Raw genomic sequence first — 22,629 nt, 5'->3', positions numbered from 1 at the left:
TGAGATCCTTATGAAAGGAATGAGCCCAGACTGTTGCACCCTCCCATACATAGAAAAGCACTAAATTCCTTCACTTGAGGTATCTGGTTCTTTAATTCACAAGAAATAATTTTGATGTTCAGAATACCTGGCCTTGGTTGCAAATATCGATGTAACCTGACTCCTCCCCTGCCTCCTCAGAGCAGTTCTCTCAGGGTTACTTGAGATTCTGTCTCCTGGGCTTGAAGTCCTAAAAATTCTCACCAAATAAAACATAACTCTCAACTTTTAGGTTGTGACTGTTTTTTAAGTTGACAATAGGAAAGGCAGTGCAGCTTGGGGGCTAAAAGTTTGAGCTTTTCGAGTCCAGAAGTCTTGAGGTTGGGTCCTGGCTCTTTCCTTTACTTGGCTATGTGACCTTGGGCAAGTAGCTTAACCTCTCTGAGCTTCAGTTTTCTCATGTTTTTTGGAGTTTTCTCCTTTGGCAAGCTTTAGTTTCAGAGAGACATAAATTCCAGAGATGTAAATCTGGAACCTTTATGCTAAAGTACATTAACTATGGGAGAATAAGCAAAATTACATGCAACACGGAGGAAGGGATTGACTGTTTGGGGGAAGGCATGAGCCTCTATAAAAGAGGCCCTGAAGCCCGAGGTGATATGGGAAAGATGAGTAAGAGACTTCAAGTAGGGGTTGGGGGTGGAGTGTACAAAGCAAAGGGAAAGCCTGAACAAAGGCTGGGAGGCTTGATTCATAGTGAGTAATCCATCTCTGGCACAAAGACTGCTTCATGGAAGAGTGGCAGGAGGTGAGGCTGGAAAGCCTGGCCAGGGTCAGGTGATCTAAGAAAGACCCCTTGAAAGTGTTTGTGTTGAGGCTGGTCCCTCAGGTCAGCAGCTTCCCCCATTAGAGGAGTGGGTGGCCGTGGTGTGTGTCCCGTCAGGCAGCCGAGCTTTCTGGATGCCCAAAGGTGCCATGGTGATTACTGGGTCCTTGAGGAAGTTTCCAGGTGATTAGGCTGTGTTGATTCCATCAGTGTCCCCAAGGCACCTGCAGCTCCATCGGAGTGACGGGACAGACAGACATGCAATCAACAAAAACACATACAGACAAAATCACAGCCAGGCATTCAGGGGAAATGATGGGCCAGAGATTGTGCCGCTGATTGGAGAAGGGAATGAGAGAGTCAGGCGAATCAGAGGAGACCAAGATGGGAAAAGATGATAGCCTGAGGGAGGAGGGACACAGGAACAGGCCTGGCAGCCGAGAGAGACATTCTGAGGATCCAGCAGCTTGGACGTAATGTAATCTGGAGGCCGAATTCCAGCAAAGAGCTCACAGTGTGACAATGGTGTGTGGCTAGTAGGGTGCTTGATTCTTTTTTTTTTTTTAATTTCGTTTTACTTATTTGGTTCCACCAGGTCTTCTTTGCAGCATGTGGAATCTAGTTCCCTGATCAGGAATCAAATCCAGGTCCCCTGCATTGGGAGCTTGGTGTCTTACCACTGGACCACCAGGGAAGTCTGGGTTCTTGATTCTTTTAACAAACGTGTATTGAACACCTCCTATACTATACATCAAGCAGTATTCTAGTGACTAAAAAGGGACAAAATCTCTGTTTTTAATGAAGCCTGCAGTGAAAACAAGCTCCTTCAACAAAATGATGGGAGACGGACAGGAAACACCTATTGAATATATCAAATAGTGAGAAATTCTGTGAAGAAAAATATAGCTAAGTGAGGGGCTAAAGGAAGACAGTGTACCATATTATACAGCAGGATCAGAAGGGCGTCTTTGAAAGGGAAACGTTTGCGTGGAGACCTGAATGAGACCAAGGATGGAGAGAGAAGTGTAGATAACGGCCAGACGGCTGTTCTAGGCAGTGGGAACAGCATGTGCAAAGCCCGTGAGGTGTCACAGGAGATGTACGAGGGCTGGGGTGGAATGGACGAGCGTGGAGAAGAGTGTGAGGCGATGAGGCCAGAGGCAGCAGGGGCCAGGTGCTGCGTTGTAACTACCCTGGTTAAGTATCATGGCAAATATCACTGGACCTGAACTTCAACTGCAGCTCTGCCTTCCCTTATAATTCTAAGCAGGTTATTTTAGCCTCTCTTTCATTTTACCCTATTTCATTTCACTAAAACAGGTGTATTAGAATTCTCCAGAGAACCAGAACCAGTAGAAGATACATGTGTGAAGTTTATTTTAAGGTCTTGGTTCATGGGGTTGTTCAGTTCAGTTCAGTCGTTCAGTCGTGTCCGACTCTTTGTGACCCCATGAATAGCAGCATGCCAGGCCTCCCTGTCCATCACCAACTCCCAGAGTTTACTCAAACTCCTGTCCATCGAGTCGGTGATGCCATCCAGCCATCTCATCCTCTGTCGTCCCCTTCTCCTCCTGCCCCTAATCCCTCCCAGCATCAGAGTCTTTTCCAATGAGTCAACTCTTCGCGTGAGATGGCCAAAATATTGGAGTTTCAGCTTTAGCATCATTCCTTCCAAAGAACACCCAGGACTGATCTCCTTTAGGATGGACTGGTTGGATATCCTTGCAGTCCAAGGGACTCTCAAGAGTCTTCTCCAACACCACAGTTCAAAAGCATCAATTCTTAGGTGCTCAGCCCTCTTCACAGTCCAACTCTCACATCCATACATGACCACAGGAAAAACCATAGTCTTGACTAGATGGATCTTTGTTGGAAAAGTAATATCTCTGCTTTTTTGAATATGCTATCTAGGTTGGTCATAACTTTCCTTCCAAGGAGTAAGTGTCTTTTAATTTCATGGCTGCAGTCACCATCTGAAGTGGTTTTAGAGCCCCCAAAAATAAAGTCTGACACTGTTTCTACTGTTTCCCTATCTATTTCCCATGAAGTGATGGGACCGGATGCCATGATCTTAGTTTTCTGAATGTTGAGCTTTAAGCCAACTTTTTCACTCTCCTCTTTCACTTTCATCAAGAGGCTCTTTAGTTCCTCTTCACTTTCTGTCATAAGGGTGGTGTCATCTGCATATCTGAGGTTATTGATATTTCTCCTGGCAATCTTGATTCCAGCTTGTGCTTCTTCCAGCCCAGCATTTCTCATGATGTACTCTGCATATAAGTTAAATAAGCAGGGTGACAATATACAGCCTTGACATACTCCTTTTCGTATTTGGAACCAGTCTGTTGTTCCATGTCCAGTTCTAACTGTTGCTTCCTGACCTGCATATAGGTTTCTCAAGATTCAGGTCAGGTGGTCTGGTATTCCCATCTGTTTCAGAATTTTCCACAGTTTATTGTGATCCACACAGTCAAAGGCTTTGGCATAGTCAATAAAGCAGAAATAGATGTTTTTCTGGAACTCTCTTGCTTTTTCCATGATCCAGCGGATGTTGGCAATTTGATCTCTGGTTCCTCTGCCTTTTCTAAAACCAGCTTGAACATCTGGAAGTTCACGGTTCACGTATTGCTGAAGCCTGGCTTGGAGAGTTTTGAGCATTACTTTACTAGCGTGTGAGATGAGTACAATTGTGTGGTAGTTTAAGCATTCTTTGGCATTGCCTTTCTTTGGGATTGGAATGAAAACTGCCCCTTTCCAGTCCTGTCGCCACTGCTGAGTTTTCCAAACTTGCTGGCATATTGAGTGCAGCACTTTAACAGCTGACTGTGGCTCAGATCAAGAACTCATTATTGCCAAATTCAGACTTAAATTGAAGAAAGTAGGGAAAACCACTAGACCATTCAGGTATGACCTAAATCAAATCCCTTATGATTATACAGTGGAAGTGAGAAATAGATTTAAGGGACTAGATCTGATAGGCAGAGTGCCTAATGAACTATGGAATGAGGTTTGTGACATTATACAGGAGACAGGGATCAAGACCATCCTCATGGGTTGTAGAGGCTGGCAAACCCAAAATCTGAAAGATCTTCCTCTGTCTTGACTTCAACTGACCACAGCTGGGAACAGTGGGGAAAGGGCCAGGTCCCAGGCCACGTGAGCACAGACCAGCAAGAGCATCCAGCAGACCAGAGCAGCTCAGGTCCCAGGGTTATCTGCCACTGAATTCCCTCCTTCTCTGAGGAGGTCAGTCTTTTGTTCGATGTGGTCCTTCAGTGCATTGGATGAGGGCCAACCACATTATGGAGGGCAATCTGCTTTACTCCTATTTTAAGTGTAAATCTCATTCAAAAATACCCTCAAGAAACATCCAGAGTGGGAATTCCCTGGCAGTGCAGTGGTTAGAACACCTCCTTTCCATGGCAGGGGGCACAAGTTCAATCCCTGGTCAGGGAACTAAGATCTCACATGCTACATGGCATCCCCAAAAAAGGAACATCCAGAGTAATGTTTGACCCAATATCCAGGCAATGTGGCCCAACCGGGCTGACATATAAAGTTAAGTACACAGTAAGAATATCAATCTTATAAGGTTGAGGTAAGTGATGAAATTGAGAATATCTGCAAAGCACTAAGTTGGCTGAAAAGGTCGTGGTTGCTGTCATGTAAGGGACAAAAATGACATTTGTCAAATGCCTAGTGGGTTGAGTGCTATGCTAGGCTCTTCCACATTGTTATTTAATTCCAATCGTCTTTACCACAATCTGAAGCAGGTATTATCCTCATTTTACAGGTGAGGAATTTAACTCAGCTTGCACAAGGACCCTCACCTGGTGTCAGAGCGGAACTAGAACTCAGGTCTGTCTGATTTCAAGACCTGGGCTCTTTCCTACTGTACCACAGATGTCCAGAACCTGTAGCTGTCTGCGTCAGAAAAAAGGCCTCCATCACAGGGGCTTCGCCCGAGGCTTCACGGTAAAGAATCTGCCTGCAATGCAGGAGACGTAGGAGACTCAGGTTTAACCCCTGGGTCGGGAAGATCCCCTGGTGAAGGAAATGGCAACTCACTCCAGTATTCTTGCCAGGAGAAGAGTCTGGTAGGCTATCGTCTAGTGGGGCCGCAAAGAGTCAGACACGACTGAGCATTCACACACAAGGGCTGGAGATGGGGACTGGAGGATGAGAGCAGGAAGGGGAAGGGTCTCCCTGGCAGATGAGCCTAGACCCTCACACAAGTGTACAGGCACCTCAATCCAGAAATTGCTCTGAAGTAGCCTGTCAGCCCTCGTGGCAACTCTTGGCCCAGAAGAGGGGTGTGGGGAAGATTTTTCTGTGGGGTCTTGACTTGTGGAGAAGAATCTCACTTTTCAGTCCCCCCTGATGGTGTGGCTTCAGCCTAAAAGTAGGGGGAACTTCCAGCTTATTTGAGGTGAGGGGAATTCTCAGAGAAGGGCTCCTCACAGACCATAAGGGCCATTTGGCTCAGGTCTCATTGTCACACAGGGCCTCAAATTTAGGCTTCGGGTGTTATTTCTAGGTGTGGTTTCAGATAGTCTCCCTGTCACTCTCCCACAGAACAGAAAGAAGGATACAACACACAAGATTTAACTTTTATTATGGAATTTTCAAGTACATACAGAAGTAGAAAGAATCCTAATAACTGCTATGCCCATTATCATAGAATGTTACATTATCAAGTCAGGCCTGCAGTTCCCTGTGAAGGAAACATCCCAGGTAGGAGAGCTGGAAGGAAGGGGGCCCAGCCCAAGCGCCAGGGCTGCAGAGGCTGGGGCGGGAATGGCGGGCTCTTCGTGGCTCAGGGAAAGTGGGGCGCCGGGCACGCAGCTCTAAAGTCTGCTTCCTGCCCCAGGCCAGGCATTCTGCACTTTGCCCTCCACCCCAGGGGATGTGGTGCCCAATTCTAGAGCCAATTAGGTGGCCTCTCTGCCAGGGCAGGAACTCAACCAAATAGCACTCACAGCGCAACCTACGGTGGCCAGTTTGCTCCCAGCCCCCAGGGAGTAGGGAGGGAGGATTTGGGAGCAGGATCTTGGCCTTGCCCCCTGAGAAACTTCCAGTCTGCTGGCAGGGAGGCAAAGAAATGTACCTGAGGTGAAGCAATCAAGTGCCACTAACTGTGCCCACACAAGGGTTCTGGCTATTGTTTGCTTAGGAGGCGGCTCTGTGAGTGACCCTAAGTTAAGGAGCAGTGTGCACGGGCAGGCCAGTCCGGAGGTCCCTGAGGGCAGGGCCTCCGGCTTCCCATTCTTTCCCGGTTCCCACAGTGCCCAGGGCTCCCTCAAGCTACAATGAGTTTCAATACTCGCTTTTGACTGAAACGTTTCCCTTTGTCTCTGTCTCTGTGTCTCTCAGCCGCTCTGTCTCTACCAGTCTCTGGGTCTCTCTTGTTTCCCAACATCCTTCCCCTGGGGAGCAGAGTTGGGGGGGGCTGGGCAGTGGGAACAGGTCCGAGTCCTGTTCTCACCAAGGACAATAAGGTCCGGAAAGGGCTGGAGCCAAGGCCTGGCGCAGACTCCCCCTCCCTGCCTGCCCTGGGCGCCCCCTTCCCTGCTGACCCTCGAGATGCCCTAAATGCCAGGCGTCCCCTCCTGCCAGCGCCAGTCCTAGGGGGGGTCCAGCCTCTGCCCGGGCAGGGGAGCCCCCTCGTCTCACCTTCCCACCGCCCTCTTCTTAGGTGGCATCACCTCCTGCCCCAAGGAGTCCATCTCTGGGACAGGAGCCCACCCTGTGTTATTTACTCCTGTTTCCGGAGCAGGCAGCGGGTGTCAGGGCCACGTGTGAGGGAGCAGGAGGAAACATCTGGCTTCCCCCAGTCCTCCAGGGGCGGACCGCCCATCTCTCCCCTAGGCCTCCAGCCTCCAGGGTGGAGCAGAGCCCCAGGCGTCCTGGGGCCAAGAGGTTAACACCTTTGCCCTTCTCACCTTCAGGTTTCCAGAAGCTCTGATGGCCTCACGCCCCCTTATTTAATGATGGTGTTAGATGGCTGGGATACCCCTGCTAGGGTTAATTGGTAGGTCAGGTGCAGGCAGCTGGCAAGGCACCCCAGGGACAGGCTGGGTGGAGAGCTGACGTCGGCGCCAGCCTGCCTGATTAATGCACCCATTCCCTGAGGAAGGGATCATTATTCCTGGCCACATACTGTCGCTGAGGCCTATGCAGTGGGTGGCAGCAGGTGCCCAGATACCTTGGCATTGTCCTGGCACCTGCTTGGGCTCCTCCCCAACCTCCAGTAACCTGGCCCCAGTTCTCATCTTGGAAGGTATGATGCCCCCAGGTGGTCAGATTTCCCGTGTCAGTGCTCACCTGGGCTGGCACCTGGCCTTCTGCCCACTCCAGGACAGGGTTTGACAGACTGAGACATAGAACTAACCCAGCTTCCTGCAGGTCCAGAACCCTTTTGGGGCACCATTTCTTCTCCCCAAGGGTCCCACATATGGTAACCCCCCCAACCATCACTAGGTAAGTCAAAGCTTAGGACTACCATTCCTTCTCAGGAAGGCTCTGGTCTCCACTGAACTGTCTTTGCCTCCACTCACAGCCAGGAGCAAGGAGTCTTGATTCAGGTTTTAGCCAGTCTCTCATGTCCTCCAAAAGTTGGCTTCCACTGGAGAGACTCAGCAAGAACCTTAAGACCCAGTAGGAACTCTCTAAGCCCTCAATGCCAACTTGGTGAGTGTTGCCAGTCTCCTGGAGGAAGACATGAGCTTGTGGCACCCTCTGCAGGTAACCTGGGCAAACTGCATGGTATTCCCTCAGCCTAGAGACAGAGGTTAAAGGGTCTGGATTCTGGCTACAAATGGGGAGGGTGGGGATGTCTAATCCTGGACCAGAGTTCCTTTGACTCACTTCTTCACCTTTATTGGGTCTCATTCCCTAACTCAGGGACATCCCATGTATTGAATTTTCTGTTCCAGGAGGGCAGGTTCTTTCATTCAACCAACCCTCTGGTCCTCACTGCCCATCATCAGGCTCTGTGGAGAATATCAAACTGACCAAGGCACAGTAAGCACCCTAAAGCCCACACCACCCAAGAGGGAGGGTGCCTAGGTGCTCCAAAGGACAGACACTCTGGTCAGAGAGGCATTCCTCATGGCACAGCATGGACAAAGTAAGACCTGAGAGGTCACATTCCCTCACTTCCGTTAAGGCCGGCTCCAAGGTTGGTGGCCTTGTCCCTATCGTTTTCTATACTTTGCTATTATTACAACTTAAGCTATGGGGTTGCACAGAGTCGGACACAACTGAAGCGACTTAGCAGCAGCAGCAAGATGTTTCCTAGTCCTTTGGTTACAAGACAGGAAAAAAATGAAGGCACTCAGACCAAAGAGGATAGAGACAGTGATCAACCTGGGAGTCTTTCTAAACACAGGCATCTGTCCATGCTGGAGAACACACAGGTTTAGGAGGGCAACATCAGTAGGGAATTCCCACCTAGAGACTTGGAGCAGAAGTGCCGGAGGGCTCGTTTGCTCAGGGTGGAGAGGTGGAATAACAAAGCCCCCAGAGGTGTAAATGGAAACCCATGGAGAGACGCAGGGGTGAGGGGCCTTTCCCTCGTTTACTCCTCTGTTTCAAGATCTATTCCAGCTCCGATGAGCAGGCCTTCCTGCATTGCAGTCTTCACCTCTTTTCCCAAAAGGCAGGACTGCAGATCGTTCTTACGCTTTTCTTCTACGAGACTCTTACACAAGCATACGCCACTCCAGTGCCTGGCAAAGTGCCTGGCACCGACGGCACTCCATAAACAGTTGGTAAAAATGAACCTTGGAGGAAGGAAAGCTCCTCCATCCCCAAGGACTGAAAGCAGCAGGTACCCACCCCCCCCAGCATTCTGCACATACCCATGTACACGCATGGGCAGGAGAGGCCCACAGTGTATCACAGCTCAGAGCTACAAAGAACCAACTTTATTAGACATTCAGGGTCAATTTCTCTTTTTGCCCTTGCCCGTAACCTTGGCTGGCGTGAGGACTGGAGCTGTCGCCTGGTACAGAGTGGAAGAGATCTTGTTGATGTAGTACAGACCAACCATGGAGAAGATGAAGCTACAGGGTGAAGAAAAAGAGTGGTGGCATTAGTGGGCATGCTGCCAGCTTGGTGCCTCCTACAGCAGACGCCAGCATGAGGGAAAGAATCTAGGCTCAGGTTTAGGAAAATGGGGAAGGGGACAGGAAGGAGAACAGAGCGGGAGGGAGGTATGGGGAAGTCTGGAACCATCACAGGAGGGTCAAGTGCCAAAGGGCAGGATGCTACACCCCTTATCCAGCTGTCAGGCACTTACCAAGTGGTGACACAGACTCTGTGGATGAGGCCTGATGCAAAGAGAGCCAACAGGAGGCAGAGGAGAACTGGGGAGGCAAAAGGTGACAAGGAGGGTGGTGGTCAGAATGGAAACACCAGGCATTCATATGTTGGGTCTAGGAGAAATCTGGGGCTCTCTGAATCTTGGGGGACCTGCTTGGAGAGGTAAGGCATGAGAGCAGGGGGACATCAGATGGCCTTATCGATGCCCAGGACATGGAAGTACCAGATGCATTCTCATTTCCAGCTCTGCCCCAAATATCACCTAACTTCCCTCTCCTGGCTTGCCTCCAGTAAAAAGGAAAGATGACAGCAGAGTCTGAAGGGTAAGGCTTGCTTGCATTTGAGGAAGAGGGTCACAGCCTTTTCAACAGAAGCCAGCCAAAGGGGATCAATTCACTAAACTGGCTGGCCAGTGCTGGAAGTGAGGTTCTCACTCCCTGGACATAAAGTGGAGAGCAGAGTGTGTGGACACACACACCCATGCGGGCAGAAAAGAGTCTCCAGACAGCTAGAGTAGGACTGGAGAGAAGGTGGGAGGGCAGATAGCAAGGGCAATCCCAGCTGCCCAGCTGAGGAGGGCAGGTGAAGAGGGCCAAGCAGCTTGCCCATGACAGAGGCTTCTTTCAGAAGCAAATGAAGACAATACACAGAAAAACAAAACCTAATAGAGAGATGTTCTGCTGTATGGAAGGAGCTCTGGAAGCCTGCAGAGCGGCCAGGTGAAGAGGGCAAGAGGTAAGGAGGGTGAAGAAATGAGGGCCACAGTGACAGGTGAAGGCTTCACAGGAGATGGCATCTGCCATCAATTTGGGGCATGTGGCATCCTTAGGTGATCTGGCCTTGACGCCTAATTTGCTTTATGAACTTAATTCTCCATACGTAACTAAATCATCAATTCTTGATTACATGAGCAACAACAAGGATCCTTTCAAATGGAAAACAATCTAACAGTTATTCTACTTTGGTGAGGATTCCTGCTGACACAGAAAGCTAGTGTATCTGATACTTTAGGCTCTTCACAATCATCTCAAACAAGTATAGTTCACTAGTATTGGGTCCATGTCACCTTGGAACCCTTCAGTGAATTTGGCCCTTCTTTTTCTGGTGGAAACAAAGAACACCCTCCTTGGATATATTCATTACAGGCGCAGACCTGCCTATTCCCTCAAACCTTCCCCGGAAACTGGCCAGAAAGTAAATGAGTTTCTTGCTTTCAGAAGCCCTTTCTCCTAGCTCCAATTCCAAGAGTAAAGAGTACTGTATCCAAAAGTATCATCTGTTTTCAGTCTGAGTACACATGGTTCCTCCTCCTCAACAACCTTTACTGTCTAAGCACCTGGAAGTTCAGCACAGTGTTGGAGCAGATTAGAGGTGAGGCTTACAAGAAAGGGTTCAAATACTCAACCTCCAATTTTCACTTACTCTCAGGGAAGATCTTTGCTTGGAATCCTTTGCCAAAGACAAGATTCTCCAGATTATTGAAGGCCTGGGTTGAGGGAGTTAAGGCGTCGGTCGTGCCATGGGGGCTGAGATGTGCGGGTTAACGGGAAGGGTACAAGCCCGCCTGACCCTCCACCCTTCCTACCCTCAAACAACTCTGCCCACTCCCCCGCTGAGAGGATACAGTGAGAGAGAAGACGAAAAGGCCGGAACCAAGCAGGCCGCCCTGGATGGTGAGCCACTCGGTGGAGGCCAGCTGGCGACTATACATCTGCATCCCAGCGAAGAGCAGCAGGGACAGGAGGGAGGAAAGCGCCAGCGACGTGCCTGTACCCACCACTGGGGCGGGGGAGAGGAGAGACGGAGAGTCAGGCCCAGCCCTCCCTGCAGGAACCGCAGGCAGATTCAGCAGCTCCGGGAGTTCGAGAGCCCTATCACTTCCAAGCACTCCGAGGACTGCAGCCACCTTCCCCAACTCCCCACACCTCGCGGCGACCCTCCAGGAATTCCTCACCCCGAACCCTCCCGCCCCGTGGAAATGCCCATCGCCTGGAACCCAGGACACGTCAGCTCTGTGGGGAGAGGACCAGGAAAGCTGGTCCGCCCAACTCCGACCCCACCTAGTCCGCCCGGGTTGGGGGGGTAGAGGGGATCCCGTTGGTCCCGTTACCCATCATGCCCTGCCCTTGGGTCCAATCCGTGCTTCTGCCCAGGAGAGCCGAACCGGGGACAATTGGCTGTGCGCATGCGTCAAGCCCTAACGTGGCCTTGTTTCTCCCTTAACGCCTTCCTCTTTCTCCCCCTCAGCGCCTGAATGCAGCGCCCTCTTCCTGCAGGGAGGAAATACTGCGTCTAGGAGCATCCTTGGCCACCACCCTGGTTCCCGGCTCTTCCCCGCACCCAGAGCATCTGCTGCCTCTCAGTGCAAGCTGCACTTAACTCTTCAAATCACCGGGCCCATGGACTGCTTCTGTCTTCTTTGTCAATTATGTCAGCCTGTTCTTCAAAACTAAGCCCCCCATGAACACTTCCTTGATATCTCCCGTGGACTCTTGCCCAAACCAAACTCTAGTCCTTTCATCCTGGAGTCTATCTTTCTCTAAAACTATCCTTCTGCTTTCTGTGAGTAAGATTAGAAGCCAGTGAAGAATTTGAACATAAGAAATGGCTCCCCCTCAAATACCATTCCATGTTACCTAACTACTGCCCCGCTACGCGACCGCCTTCTGAGAACCACGTGGGGAAAACTATTTCCCACCTCCTACCTCGACGGGCGCTGTTAGATGCTGGTCCCTGGAGCATGCGCAGTGACATCTCACCCTCACCCCTCCCCACATCCCCACCCGGCTCCTGCATTAAGCCCGGGGTTCGCAGCCGCAGCCGGTATCGGGCACCCGGGGGCGGGCGGGCATGCTAGGGCCATGGCTGAGGGTGAGGATATGCAGACCTTCACTTCTATCATGGATGCACTGGTCCGCATCAGTGTGAGTTAAGGTGGGGTCGAGGGGAAGGGGAGGGGGAGCATAGGGGTCCGGGGCAGGCCAGGACCTTGAACAGGTGGGAGTCCCGCAAGATGCTGGAATGTAGCCAGGGGGTTGTCAATGGCCGAAAGGACTGGGAGGATCGGGATGCAGGTATGAGAGGGTAATCCCGGGGGCAGCCCGGAGGTGAATGCCGTGAAGGCGTCCATCTGCTGGGGTGTAAGGAACATGGAGCTGCCTGGATACAGCGGGTGGCTTGGGGTAGCCTCCAGCCGTGCACCGAGGTTGGGGTTGCAGGGCAATGGGGCTATGCTATGAGGAAGGGGCGTGAGTGATTGGGTATTTTCCAAGAAAACTGAGAACAGGTCGGGGGGCGAGGAAGGAGCCGCACCACGGTGCAGTTCCCAAATTGGACCCCTTCACGAGACCCCACCCCACCGCACCCCCACTCAGGGCTGCCTCCGAGCCTGCGGTTGTCATGGCAACCCGTGCCCGGCTCTCCCAGGGGCGGTGCCAACCCTGCTCCCCCCCACCACTTCCTTCCCCCTCCCTCCCTGTCCCTCCCTCCTTTGTGTCAGCTGCGCCCCTGACCGGGATGGCTGCGAAGAGAGGGACCAAGGTGAGGTGTGGGGGTGGGGCATAGCCTGAGGACCCCCCGCCACCGAAAAAGGGAGGGGTACTTCCGGTGGGGAGGGGGCAAATAGGCGGCGCGCTCTTTTCTACCCTACCTTGGGAGGGGTTGCGATAGGCCGGGTTATGCCTGGGGTGGTAGCAGGAGAGCCGGATGGTGGGGGGCAAAATGGTATGGGTTAGGAGGAGCCAGATGGGTTAGTGATGGGCAATGGAGGCGAAGGCTGCTGCAGGCCGGAGCCACCGCAGGAGGACAGACAGGGTGAGCAGGAGGATGGAGAGAGCCTGGTTATAAGGAGAAATCACGCGGGGGAGGAGGGAAAGGGGGATGCCAGAGAAGCGGGGAGGCGGGGGTTTGGGGGGGGGGGGCCTCTGCACAGAGCTGCAGAATGGGCGGTGTCCTTGAGAGATGTGCCTGGGGCAGGCTGCCGGGAGACGGGGGAGGGGGGCAAAGGCCAGGTGAGAGCGGCTGTCGGTCTGGCTGAGACTAGGACAGGGGGTGGGGCTTGAGACTGGGGGAGACCTGAGCTCCAGCCGTCTATCCTCCTTAGGTATGTAGCTCTGCAGGAGGGACGCGTGCTGGGGACACGGAGTTGGAAGGCCTGTGAACCAGGCCAAGGCTGATGCTGGCGAAAAATCCATAGCTTGTAGGGTCCCTTGTAGTTTTTCTTCCTCATTTCCAAGAACCCTTGGGTCTTTAAATGCAGTTGAGGCGCCTGTTGAGATATACCCAGGTGTCCAAGCTCTGATCCAACCTCCTGGTCCCTCCACAGACGAGCATGAAGAACATGGAGAAGGAACTGCTGTGCCCAGTGTGTCAAGAAATGTATAAGCAGCCACTGGTGCTGCCCTGTACCCACAACGTGTGCCAGGCCTGTGCCCGGGAAGTCCTGGGCCAGCAGGGCTACATAGGCCATGGTGGGGACCCCAGCTCCGAGCCCACTTCTCCTGCCTCCACCCCATCCACCCGAAGCCCTCGCCTTTCCCGCAGAACTCTCCCCAAACCAGACCGCTTGGACCGGCTGCTTAAGTCAGGTGGGGCTGGCACCCATGGGGTTGGGATGGGGATGCTGGGATATCCATCAGGAGGATGGAAGGGGTCCGTCCCTGGCCAGGGGCACCTGTCTGTTTTTCAAGGGGTACTGCCCATCCAGGCTCTGCTAAGAGCTGAGCTCTGGCACAATGAAAATTAATTCTTTAATTGAACAGACTTCCCCACCCTGAGCCAGCTGTGATTTTCACCTCCCTACTTCCTGGCCCATCCACAGGCTTTGGGACATACCCCGGGCGGAAGCGAGGTGCTCTGCACCCCCAGGTGATCATGTTCCCGTGCCCAGCCTGCCAGGGTGATGTGGAGCTGGGGGAGCGGGGCTTGGCAGGGCTTTTCCGGAACCTGACCCTGGAGCGTGTGGTGGAGCGGTACCGCCAGAGTGTGAGTGTGGGTGGTGCCATCCTGTGCCAGCTGTGCAAGCCCCCGCCACTAGAAGCCACCAAGGGCTGTACCGAGTGCCGCGCCACCTTCTGCAACGAGTGCTTCAAGCTCTTCCATCCCTGGGGCACCCAGAAGGCCCAGCACGAACCCACCCTGCCCACCCTCTCCTTTCGCCCCAAGGTGAGCCAGCCTTTGCAGGGCCTGCGAAGGGGGGGGAGGGCACGGTGGTGCTGGGTGGGAGGGCATGCCCGGCACTGTGGGCTTCCAAAAGGAGGTGGCCACAGGGTTGCCATTGCCAAACTCCTTTTTCTATAACAATAAAGCCACTGGACCAATCTTTGACCATCTTTGAGCCTCCATCTCATCTGCTGAATGAGGCTTCTAATATATCTGCCCTGCAATCTCCATACCTGCAGGGTTGATGGGAGGATTCCTGAGATAATGTTTGTGAAAGTTATTTATATACAGTGAAAAGGTCTGTCATGTATTCATTCATTGAACAAATATTTATCAAGTACCTGGTGCTATCCCAGGTGTTGGGGCTACAGCAGTAAACAAGATAGACATGGCTAATTATTAACCGTTATTGTTATTACCACATGTAGAGGAAGGGAGGAGCAAGGTGGTTTGCAGGAAAGGCTCTCCTTGATTGCCAGGGCATACCAGCAGGTGGCACCATGGAGCACCGCGTCTGAACTCCCCTCCACCAGCTTGGGGCCGGCCCAGGGGAGGACGGGCAGGGAACTGCCCTGTGGTAGCTCAGCACCCTTACACACGCCATTGGCTGACTATTTCCTTGCTGTTTCTGTCCCTAGGGACTAATGTGTCCAGATCACAAGGAAGAGGTGACCCATTACTGCAAGACGTGCCAACGACTGGTGTGCCAGCTCTGCCGTGTGCGGCGCACCCACAGCGGCCACAAAATCACGCCAGTGGTCAGTGCCTTCCAGGCCCTCAAGGTGAGGACCCTGCCTCATTCAACACCAGGACTGCCCACACCCACACCTGCTCACCTCTCCTCTGCACTGCTGGCTGCTTCAGGGCCAGGCATGATGCCCACCTCTTTCTTTCCCCCTCAGGACAAGCTGACAAAGAGCCTGACATACATCCTGGGAAACCAGGACACAGTGCAGACCCAGATCTGTGAGCTGGAGGAGACCGTGAGGCACACGGAGGTGAGGGAGGGCACGGAGGTGGGCCCTGGGCCCTGCCTGGCAGTGGGAGCAGGAAGGGGGTGGAGATGGGCACAGACCACTCACCTGGCTGCAAACTCAGGATGACCATGTGGGGTCCGTGGATGTGTCAAGGTTCTGGTTAAACCAGGTTGTCAGAAATGGCAGTGCCCCAGGCCAGGCGGTACCCAAGGCTACAGTGGAGACAGGGTGTCTATCACCCTGGAGAGGGAGAGCTTGAAAAGCCCCAGGGATGGAGCTCAGATGCCTCAGGCTCAGCTGCTTGCTGGGGATGGCACACATCCTTGGACCAAGGAGGGTGAGGCGATGCCTCTGATACCTTTTGCCAGATTGCTTGAATCAGCTGACGTGGGGAAGGGCGATAAGGATGGCACACATGCTGGTGGACGTTAGTGCGGTCCAGGTGCATATTAGTGTAGTCATGGCCTCTTTTATTTGGGGGAGTCCTCAAGGAGTCAGGATCATGGTGTGGGCCTCCAGGAAGCTTAACACAAATGGTTAGGAGTTGAGCCTATGTGGGTGTACAGGAGACCGTGGAGCCATGAGCCTGGTCCCATTTGAATGGGTAGGTAGGATTTCCCCAGATCCTTTGTGATCCTAGTCATGGTGTGCTGCCCCAGGAGGCTGGAGCAGATGCAGCCTTCAAGAAGGAGGCAGTCAATGTTGCTCTCTGGACAGGTGAGTGGTCAGCAGGCCAAGGAGGAGGTGTCCCAGCTGGTGCGGGGGCTGGGGGCTGTGCTGGAGGAGAAGCGGGCATCACTGCTTCAGGCCATTGAGGAGTGTCAGCAAGAACGGCTGGCCCGTCTCAGCGCCCAGATCCAGGAGCACCGGAGCCTGCTGGACGGCTCAGGTCTGGTGGGCTACGCTCAGGAGGTTCTTAAAGAAACAGACCAGCCTTGCTTTGTGCAAGCAGCCAAACAACTGCATAACAGGTACTCAGGGGGCATGACACAGGGTCACAGGCTCATGCAGGGTAGGGGCATCGTGGGTGTAGCCCATGTATCAGGCAGTGTCGAGAGTCCTGCCCAGCAGAGAGCTGGGCCCTGAGGACTTTTCACCAGGCCAAATGGATACCAGCTGTTGCCCAAAGGGACAGGGAAGAGAGCCATAGCCGATACCAAGGCTCTAGGGCCAGACATGGCAGAATCAAGGGGAAGGGTGGTGGCCCAGACAGCAGTGCCTGACCCTTGGTGGTGGTGATCGCTCAGTCCTGTCCGACTCTTTGTGACACCACAGACTGTAGCCTGCCAGGCTCCTCTGTCCTTGGGATTCTCCAGGCAAGAATACTGGAGTGGATTGCCATTCCCTTCTCCAGAGGATCTTCCCGACCCAGGGATGGAACCCAGGTCTTCTGCATTGCGGGCAGATTCTTTACCATCTGAGCTACAGGAAAGTCTGACCCTTGCCTGCCCCCATCCCAGGATTGCCCGAGCCACAGAGGCCCTCCAGACATTCCGGCCAGCTGCCAGCTCCTCCTTCCGCCATTGCCAGCTGGATGTGGGGCGTGAGATGAAGCTGCTGACAGAGCTTAATTTCCTGCGAGGTGAGGAGATGGCCAGGCCCCATGTCCCATTAGAGCCTTCCTCCCTTCCTCCCCAGCAGCGGGCCCGGGGGGCAGTGCCCACCAGGGAACTAACTCCCAAGCCTCCCGCCTGGCCTGGCCAGCCGTCCTGCCCACCTAGCCCACCCGGCCACCCCGTCCCACCGCGCTCAGCGCTGCTTCTCCCTCTCTTTGTTTGTAGGCTGTGGCCACCGCGGACTCTGCTCCGGAGCACCCCAGGCAAGTCAGCGGCCCTGCCCTGGGGGTCCTGCCCCCTGTGCCAGGTCCCCTGCCCTGCCCTGCCACTCCCACGCAGCCCTGCTCCCCACCCATGGCTTCCTTCTCTTTCCTGCCCTAACCAGACCGCCTCCACCATCCTCTGCCCTGACCCTTAATCCTTGCCTTTCTGACTTTTTGTCCTTATGACCTTTACCCCCTAGGCTTTCCTTCTCTTCCCCTGACCCTTCCTGTGCCATCGAGCTTGCGCTGGCCCTCTGTCCCCAGTTTCTGCCTTGCTGCCTCTCCTCGCATCTGTCTCCCGTGCAGTTTCCTCTTCCTGTTCAGCGCCCTCTTGCCTGGGTGGGCTCCAGTGGCCGTTACCTACCTTTCCCTGGGGCTCCTCTGTATTCATAGACTAAAAAGGGTCGTAGAAAGAAAGGATAACACATGATCTCATACCTTCATTTGACAGAGGAGGAAACTGAGGCCCAGATCGAGGGAGTGGCAGCCCAGGACTGGCCTCAGGCCACCTGCCTCTCCTTTTCCCGCGACCAGGGCCCAGACAGGCGTCTTCCCAGATCCCTCTCACTCGCACTCACCCCCCCGGCTCCCGCTGCTTTCCCTTTTCCCGCCCACCCTCCACACCATGCCCATGGCCAGGCCGTGACTGACCCCCGCTGTCTCTTCCAACAGTGCCCGAGGCTCCGGTCATCGACACCCAGCGCACCTTTGCCTACGACCAGATCTTCCTCTGCTGGCGGCTGCCCCCGCACTCACCACCTGCCTGGCACTACACCATTGAGTTCCGGCGCACCGACGTGCCGGCCCAGCCAGGCCCCACCCGCTGGCAGCGGCGGGAGGAAGTGAGGGGTACCAGCGCCCTGCTGGAGAACCCCGACACGGGCTCTGTGTACGTGCTGCGTGTCCGCGGCTGCAACAAGGCCGGCTACGGCGAGTACAGCGAGGACGTGCATCTGCACACTCCACCCGCGCCCGGTGAGTGGGCCCTGGGTGCCTGGGACCCCAGCACGGACAGCTGCTGCTGGCCGGGCCCCATAGAGACTGCATAACTCAGTGGGTCATCCTCACTAGCTCTGGAGCCAGACTGCCTGGGTTCAAATCCCAGCTCTGCCTCTTGCCAGTTGTGTGGCTTTGGGTGAATTATCCACCCTCTCTGAACCTGCAGTTCCTCTTCTGTAGGTATTGTAACAACACCTACCCCATAACATTGTTGTAAGAATTAAGTGACTTGCTAATGTGTAAAGTCTTAGCCGAGAATTTGAGCTGGTGGCTCAGAGGTTAAAGCATCTGCCTGCAATACGGGAGACCTGGGTTCGATCCCTCGGTTGGGAAGATCCCCTGGAGAAGGAAATGGCAACCCACTCCAGTATTCTTGCCTGGAGGATCCCATGGTCAGAGGAGCCTTGTGGGGTATAGTCAATGGGGTCACAAAGAGTCGGACACAACTGAGCGACTAAGCACAGCACCAGGGCTCAATAAATGTTGGTCAAGTGACTCTCCAGAAAATAGCAGAGGCTCTGGAGTATAGGCATAATAGAGGAGGCAGCCAGAGCGAGTCAGCTGGGTCTGGGAGACTGGTTTCCATGCCCACTAGTCATCACTAAAACTCTTCCTGGGGTCCCATGCCCACTTGGGATGCCCTTTCTTCTTCCCCTTATGCTCCCCATTCCAGTTTTCCAGGCCCTGTTCCCAAGAGCCCCCTGCCCGTCCCTTGGCAACTTGTTCCGTGTTCTGAAATCTCCCAGTGTCTCGTGCTGACACCTCGAGATCCCCAGTGCCAGTGTTTGTCCCTGAAGTCCTTCCTTCTGTCTTAACCTTCCCCTACTCCAGTCCTGCACTTCTTCCTGGATGGCCGCTGGGGCACAAGCCGAGAGCGGCTGGCCATCAGCAAGGACCAGCGAGCGGTGAGGAGTGTCCCAGGGCTGCCCCTGCTGCTGGCTGCCGAGCGGCTGCTGACGGGCTGCCACCTGAGCGTGGACGTGGTCCTGGGTGATGTGGCTGTGACCCAGGGCCGCAGCTACTGGGCCTGCGCCGTAGACCCAGCCTCCTACTTGGTCAAGGTGGGCGTCGGGCTGGAGAGCAAGCTTCAGGAAAGCTTCCAGGGTGCCCCCGACGTGATCAGCCCCAGGTCAGGCCCCTCTGGGAGGTATGGGGTTCTGGGGATCTGGGTTGGGGAGCTGGGAACACGGCGGGGTGACGAGGGGAGCACACACTTGCTGGGATGGAGCTGGAAGGAAATCAGGAGGAAGTAACGTGAGGCAGGCTGGAGGCGCTGTGGTCAGGAGAACTGTGGGCTCCGTGAAAGCGTTTTGGAGGTTGATCTTTGGAGTGACTGGGGAAAGGGGCAATGGAAAAGGAAGCCATCTCCACTCCCCTCCGTCACTCAGGCTAACACACTATCTCGCCAAGTCTCCGTGCCCTTTCTTCCTCACACCCCTTTGGCAACATCTTTTCACCACAAAGCTTTTTCTCTCCAGTACTTCCTTCCCCCACACCTTGTCTCAGCCTCCTCAAATTCTTCCCTTAAACTTTCCATCTCCATACCCTCTCATCCCCAGCATCCTCTTTTTCAGCCACCCACACATGCTCTTCTTCCCCCTCAGCACTCTATCCCTCAATACCCCATTTCTTCAGAAGTGTCTTCTCTTCAACATCAGTTCCCTCCTAAACCTGTGATCCCCAACCTGCATCCCCGCAACATCCTTCACCTAAGACACTGACCCGCCCTCATCTCTCTCCCAGCATCCCCCTTCCCAGCATGTTTTCTCTGCCCCCGCCTCTCCCCACCGCTAACCCCTCATCCTTCCAAGATTCTCTAACCCTCAAAACCCTCTCCCAGCACGATATCCCAGCGCCATTTTCTTCGCCACTTGCCTGCGTTGGAAGCATTACCTTTCTCCAGTGTGCCTGAGCGATACCCTTTCTTTCCTCCCCTCCCCCAATGGCCAATGTGCTTGCCTTTCCCCATTCTCACCAAACCAAACCCCAGCCCTACATTATAACGCCCGTCTCTTCAATGTGTTCTCTTCTCAACGTCCCCAAATCAATCCTTGGAACTGCGTGCTCCCCGACATCCTATCCTCCCAACATCTCAGCCCTTGGGTACCATCTACCCCACCCCCGACATTCTTCTACCCAACACCCATTCCTGCAGGTACGACCCGGACAGTGGACACGACAGCGGTGCCGAGGATGCCACCATGGAGGCGTCGCCACCCTTCGCTTTCCTGACCATCGGCATGGGCAAGATCCTGCTGGGGGCCGGGGCCAGTGCGAATGCGGGGCTGACAGGGAGGGACGGCCCGGCGGCCAGCTGCACAGTGCCCCTGCCGCCCCGCCTGGGCATCTGCCTGGACTACGAGCGGGGTCGCGTTTCCTTCCTCGATGCCGTGTCCTTCCGAGGGCTTCTGGAGTGCCCCCTGGACTGCTCGGGACCTGTGTGCCCTGCCTTTTGCTTCATCGGGGGTGGCGCAGTGCAGCTACAGGAGCCCGTGGGCACTAAGCCGGAGAGGAAGGTCACCATTGGGGGCTTCGCCAAGCTGGACTGAGCCTCCCGGGCCCCTGCTGGGCCCTGGCCCTCCACGCCTCCTGAAGCCGGGTCATCTCTCTGGCAGCTTCTCCCTTAAGCTCTTCCTCCCACATGGTCCTGTCCCTTCCCCTGTCTGTGTCTTCCCAGGGCCTTTCTTGACCAAGGGACTCTCCTCTGCTCACCTCTCTGGATGTCCCCCATTCTCCCTATTGCCTGTTAATCCAGGTTCCCACCCCCACCACGTCTCTGCCCCATGCCCTGCCCTTGGCATCTTGCCCCAATCATGGAGAGAGCCCCTGCCCCACACCTGCCCTGCGTTCCTCCCCAGGCTGATTGGGAGGGAAGGCACCCGGAACACTGGGCATGCTCCCCAGCTCTGCCCTCCGCCCTGCCAAGCTCCCTGGCCCATCCATGCTGAACTTCAGCCTTGGGGCAGAGAGGCTTTTTGGTTGGACAGTGCCCAGGTACTCTTTGGTGAGGGAAAGGGACCCTCCCATCCTGCTTTATTTATTTGGGTCCCTGTACCCCCAGCCGCATGCCTTTTCTCCCCCTCTTCTCCCCCTTGCATGCTCTAACCTGTCCTGCACCCATGCCAACGTGCCAAGTCTCCCTTGGGGTCCCAGCTGAGCTTGAGTGTCCCCACTGGGTTGGGCCTGGCAAGGCCTCTGGTGCCTGCTGCTGCCCCCCTGCGGTGAGCACTGCTAGGCCTGTGCCAAGCAACAGCTGTTATTTTCATGGTTTATAAACAATAAACTGTGATGCCAGGCCTTCCTGTGATGTCTGCCTTCCCGGAGCCCATTCCTCTTAGCTTCTGTGCTGGATGTGGCAGGCCAAGGGGATGGCGGGTTCCCTGCTATTTCTCAGAGCAGGGGTGCGTGGTGGAGCTGGTGCCTGAGGGAAGGAGGTCCCCAAGCCCTGTGCTCCCCAGTCTTCTGCCAGACCTGTGCCCAGCCCAGGTCCAAACCAACCATGGCCACCAGGGGGCACATCGCTCTGGTGGCTGCTTGCATCGGATACCCGCCCTCCCACCACCCCCACTCCCACCCCTATGGGGCGTCTGGGCGGAGCCCTGCAGGAATGCGACTTAGGGTGCCCAAAGAGATCAGGGGCTCCTGGCACAAGGCCTTTCTGTGTCCCCCATTTCTTGGATTATAGGAGACAGCCTTCATTCAGCCTCCATGACCTTCCCTGAGTTCCAAGGGCAGAGTCAAGCAGTTGTTAATTAGGGAAAGGAGGGAATGGGAGACCAGAGAGAAACAGTCAAGGACAGTCTTGAGCAACACCCTGTTTCCCCATCAATGGATATTCACAATATCTTTGAACTGTTTTGTAGAAACTGATATCCCCTGCAGGTGGGAAAAGTTAAAGATGGTATGTAGACCCCAGAGCAGCTGGTCCTGAAGGTCGATGATGCTGAATTCCAGTTACCTCACCACCAACCCATCAGAAAAATGTCCATGAGCTGATCATGTGCTCTTTGAGCAATTACTGTAAATCTCCAACTTGGGACATATGGTTTTGAGGGCATTAGCCCACTGTGGCCGCCTTCACCTGGCAACACAATAAAGCTATTCTTTTCTACTTCACCTAAAACTCTGTCTCAGAGATTCGATTCAGTCCTGGTGTACGGAGAAGCTGAGCTTTTGGCATCAGTGCGTCAGCCAGGGAGTGTGTGCGTGCTCAGTCATGTTTGACTCTCTGTGACCCCAAGGACTGTAGCCCGCCAGGCTCCTCCATCCATGGAATTTCCCAGGCGAGAATCCTGGAGTGGGTTGCCATTTCCTTCTCCAGGGGATCTTCCCAACCCAGGGATTGAACCTGAGTCTTGTATCTCCTACATTGGCAGGCCGGTTCTATACCACTGAGCCATCTGGGAAGTCTTTGACCTCAGAACCAGAACTATTTCCCCATCCCTGGGGCACCAGGTAGTAGACCCCAGAGCCAGTAGGCAGGTGGGGCAGTCTGGCGCCAGGCCCTGGACCTGACACGGACCTTATCGTGGCCCTGTTGACTCTGC

General features: G+C 54.4%; 2 protein-coding genes across 5 annotated transcripts; one reads left to right on the top strand and one right to left on the bottom strand.

The window, feature by feature from the left end:
• Nucleotides 1–8,715: 8,715 nt before the first annotated feature.
• On the bottom strand, nucleotides 8,716–11,388 carry KRTCAP2 (keratinocyte associated protein 2). Of its 2 annotated transcripts, none has more exons than XM_055586804.1 (5): nucleotides 11,252–11,388; nucleotides 10,752–10,906; nucleotides 10,550–10,613; nucleotides 9,105–9,171; nucleotides 8,716–8,868 (listed from the first exon to the last, which is right to left on the bottom strand). In XM_055586804.1, the coding sequence occupies exons 2-5, from the start codon at nucleotides 10,842–10,844 to the stop codon at nucleotides 8,748–8,750; spliced, it is 345 nt and encodes a 114-aa protein (XP_055442779.1). In that variant the 5' UTR covers nucleotides 10,845–10,906; nucleotides 11,252–11,388; the 3' UTR covers nucleotides 8,716–8,747. The 2 variants fall into 2 exon arrangements, with proteins under 2 accessions (XP_055442779.1, XP_055442778.1); XM_055586803.1 differs by having other exon boundaries at nucleotides 11,238–11,382.
• Nucleotides 11,389–11,988: 600 nt separating this feature from the next.
• On the top strand, nucleotides 11,989–21,362 carry TRIM46 (tripartite motif containing 46). 3 transcript variants are annotated; one of them, XM_055586800.1, is made up of 10 exons: nucleotides 11,989–12,051; nucleotides 13,452–13,713; nucleotides 13,947–14,290; nucleotides 14,926–15,069; nucleotides 15,190–15,285; nucleotides 15,982–16,235; nucleotides 16,725–16,846; nucleotides 17,756–18,058; nucleotides 18,914–19,211; nucleotides 20,238–21,362. In XM_055586800.1, exons 1-10 carry the CDS (start codon nucleotides 11,989–11,991, stop codon nucleotides 20,629–20,631), a joined length of 2,280 nt encoding a protein of 759 aa, XP_055442775.1. In that variant the 3' UTR covers nucleotides 20,632–21,362. The 3 variants fall into 3 exon arrangements, with proteins under 3 accessions (XP_055442775.1, XP_055442777.1, XP_055442776.1); XM_055586801.1 differs by lacking the exon at nucleotides 11,989–12,051 and adding an exon at nucleotides 12,644–12,667; XM_055586802.1 differs by lacking the exon at nucleotides 18,914–19,211 and having other exon boundaries at nucleotides 20,238–20,314.
• The last annotated feature ends 1,267 nt before the right edge of the window (nucleotides 21,363–22,629 follow it).

The sequence above is a fragment of the Bubalus kerabau genome, chromosome 6 (genome assembly GCF_029407905.1).
Source record: "Bubalus kerabau isolate K-KA32 ecotype Philippines breed swamp buffalo chromosome 6, PCC_UOA_SB_1v2, whole genome shotgun sequence".
NCBI classification, from domain to species: domain Eukaryota; kingdom Metazoa; phylum Chordata; class Mammalia; order Artiodactyla; family Bovidae; genus Bubalus; species Bubalus kerabau.
The sequence above is the reverse complement of the archived record's forward strand: the minus strand, read 5'-3'. Positions and strand labels throughout refer to the sequence as shown.

What these genes read in the sequence shown, in the direction of transcription:
- KRTCAP2 (XM_055586803.1), bottom strand. An exon ending in TTTTCGTCTTCTCTCTCACT is followed by an intron (nt 10,614 to 10,751) that starts GTATCCTCTCAG and finishes CCCTCAACCCAG; the next exon opens with GCCTTCAATAATCTGGAGAA. An exon ending in AGAGTCTGTGTCACCACTTG is followed by an intron (nt 8,869 to 9,104) that starts GTAAGTGCCTGA and finishes TTCACCCTGTAG; the next exon opens with CTTCATCTTCTCCATGGTTG.
- TRIM46 (XM_055586800.1), top strand. Translation starts at nt 11,989, where the DNA reads ATGGCTGAGGGTGAGGATATGCAGACCTTCACTTCTATCATGGATGCA. An exon ending in GGACCGGCTGCTTAAGTCAG is followed by an intron (nt 13,714 to 13,946) that starts GTGGGGCTGGCA and finishes GCCCATCCACAG; the next exon opens with GCTTTGGGACATACCCCGGG. An exon ending in AGAGCTTAATTTCCTGCGAG is followed by an intron (nt 16,847 to 17,755) that starts GTGAGGAGATGG and finishes CTCTTCCAACAG; the next exon opens with TGCCCGAGGCTCCGGTCATC.